This window comes from Anastrepha ludens, chromosome 5 (assembly GCF_028408465.1).
Source record: "Anastrepha ludens isolate Willacy chromosome 5, idAnaLude1.1, whole genome shotgun sequence".
Taxonomy (NCBI): Eukaryota; Metazoa; Arthropoda; class Insecta; order Diptera; family Tephritidae; genus Anastrepha; species Anastrepha ludens.
This window is the reverse complement of record NC_071501.1, coordinates 3574554-3577307: the sequence shown is the minus strand read 5'-3', so window position 1 is coordinate 3577307 and position 2754 is coordinate 3574554. Positions and strand designations below refer to the sequence as shown.

Genomic DNA, 2754 nt, shown 5'->3' with positions numbered 1-2754 from the left:
ACCGCAGGCCACTGTGCAGTGTTTGCAGTGGCAGCATCAATATTTGCAGCAAAAACACAAACAGGTGGTTGAGTAACTGAGAGACAAAGCGAGATGACAAAGCAATAAAAGTAGCAGTATTCAGCAGCAGAGCAGCGTGACAATGTGTTTTTAGCCTGAGTGGGAGAGTGCGAAGATATTTTCCAGTAATGCTTAGCAGTACTCACAGTAATAGAAGAGTGTGAGACATTTCCAGAAGCAGGAATCGATGAAATCAAGGCGTTTAACCCTTTCGGTCCGAATGGGACCCATGTGTCCCGGTATATGTTCGAGGATGCCTAGTCTGGAAATTAAGGGACTAAAATGGGTTTAGCTTATCCCATTTCGTAGCTTATGGTATTCTTAGCGGTATTTCCTTGCATTATTTGATATTTAATGGTAAACACGTGCTTGAAAAAAAGATCGCAAGTTTGGACGCAAATTCCGTAAGTGACACTGTTTCTTGCAATTATTCGTGGTTTTTGAGTTTTAAAAACAACCAAAAGTATAGTAATTTATTGTATTAGTGATTTCGTTATATACAGAGGTAAGTAAGTATTCGTGCTTTTGTTTATTTAAAAATCATTAGCATTTTCATTTCACTGGGACGTATGTGTCCCACCAGTATTCATGGTGTCCCAGTCAGTATTGAAGATTCTTGGAAATTTATTAAAATGTAGATACTGATATTATTTTTCATTTATAAACTCACATTGTTTGTACAGACTCATAATGCCTAAAAAGCTTGATAAAGATGCCATTGCTAATATTTTTGAATCATCTAATGAGGATGACGACTTTTCAAACGGTAGCAGTGTTAACTATGAGCCTTCTTATAGTGAGGTTTCATCTGGTGATGAAAGATATATGGATGACAGTAATGAGGTCGATGCAGAAAATATTTTGGTTCCACAGCTGATTCTGCAAATATTACCACTATTTGGTGTTCTCCTCGTGCAGAGTTTGTACCAATAAAAACAATAACTAGCTATCGGCTTCCCGATATTGCTCATAGCTTTGAGAGGACTGACAATCCTTACAATTTGTTTATGAAAGTTTTCCCTGAAAGCCTTTTTATGCGTATTACCCAGTGCACGAACGAACGTATTGAGATAATGCGAAACTCAAAACCAGCGCACAAAAATATAAAGCTAACAGATATTGGAGAAATTAAAATCGTTATTGGTTGCATGATAATTATGTCATATAACCATTTGCCATCTCTAAGACACTATTGGTCAAAACATAATTCTATGGGAAACGATGCAGTTAAATCGGCTATAACGCGGGATAGATTTCAGTTACTATCATCGAAAATGTACTTTGCTTCACCTGAAAAGCCTGAGGGAGCATCCAAACTTTATTACGTGGAAGATATGGTTGAGTGCCTAAAGACTCGATTTCCAAGTGCACGGAACGAAAGTGCTTACCAAAGTATCGATGAAAGCATGACGAAATGCAAAGGACGCTCCTCTATGAAACAATACATACCATTGAAGCCCACTAAACGTGGTATCAAAATGTGGCTCAGGCGTGATGCTCTTACTGGCTATACTTACGATTTTAATATCTATTGTGGGAGAGAAGATGGAAAAGTCGAAGGAACTCTAGGCGAGCGCGTGGTAAATCAGTTAGCTGCAACAATTCGAGAAACGAATGTGACTCTGTGTTTCGATCGGTTCTTCACAAGTGTCAATCTTCTAGGGACTATTAATTATGCAGCGTTAGGAACTATTAAGTCGAATCGCAAAAAGTTGCCAGTCATCAGCACAAAGCTAAACAGAGATCAGTGCATTTTCCGAGAAAGCAACACTGGTATAATGTATGCTGAATGGCAAGATACCAAGGATGTAGTAGTTGTAAGCAATTGTCACTCCTCTGAAATCTCCATAATAGAAAAGAAATTAAAAAACGGTCAAAAAGTTAACGTGGACTGCCCCGAAATGATAAAATTTTACAGGCAGATAATGCGGGGAGTTGACCGAGCTGATCAAATTCCAGGCCAATATGAGTTGGATCAGAAGTCTAATAAATGGTGGAAAAAAGTTTTTTACCGATTGTTAATGATGTCAGTAGGAAGTTGTTGGGTAATCAGTTCGCAACTTTCACGGAAACAAAACCACTTATAGACTTTATGATAGAGCTGGCGGAACACATGATTGATGAAGGGAAGGAAAGAGCAGCTGTTCAACGCAGTGGCACGTCAGGAAGAAAAAGGAAGCTAGCCGCAGGTCACCTACCCATTCCAATTCCCAATCGTAGACGTTGCACAGGCTGTGCAGATCAAAAAAACGAGAGGAGAACAAAATCGATTTGCGAAGAACGTCAGATTCCTCTCCGCAAAGATTTCTTCGCTCCTTGCCATAAATAAAGACCAAACTTTTTTATGTTAAATATATTGATTTTGTATTATTTTCTGTTATATTTTTTACCGAAACAATTAATTGAATCACAAATAAAATTAGTTTCATACAAAACCAAAGGGCAATTATATATGAGGTACGGATCATAAAATACTAATCGGGACATATAAGTCCCATTCAAAAACACCCATCACCCCTTTTTACCCGATTCAAATCCTGAAGTGATGGAATGCTTTTATTTTCCCTATTGTAACGATTGAAAACGTAAAACAAGTTCCCCTTACCTCAGCGGCTTTTCGGATCGAAAGGGTTAAAACAATAGCATTATTGAGAGTATAAAATATCAAGAGACTGCGAGACAACTTCAGCTGCC

General features: G+C 38.2%; 1 protein-coding gene across 1 annotated transcript; it reads left to right on the top strand.

Moving 5' to 3' along the window:
• The first annotated feature begins 750 nt into the window (after window positions 1-750).
• LOC128863367 (piggyBac transposable element-derived protein 4-like) lies at window positions 751-2147 on the top strand. Its single transcript, XM_054102494.1, has 2 exons — window positions 751-895; window positions 979-2147. Exons 1-2 carry the CDS (start codon window positions 751-753, stop codon window positions 2145-2147), a joined length of 1314 nt encoding a protein of 437 aa, XP_053958469.1.
• The last annotated feature ends 607 nt before the right edge of the window (window positions 2148-2754 follow it).

What these genes read in the sequence shown, in the direction of transcription:
- LOC128863367 (XM_054102494.1), top strand. Translation starts at nt 751, where the DNA reads ATGCCTAAAAAGCTTGATAAAGATGCCATTGCTAATATTTTTGAATCA. An exon ending in TGAAAGATATATGGATGACA is followed by an intron (nt 896 to 978) that starts GTAATGAGGTCG and finishes CTCCTCGTGCAG; the next exon opens with AGTTTGTACCAATAAAAACA.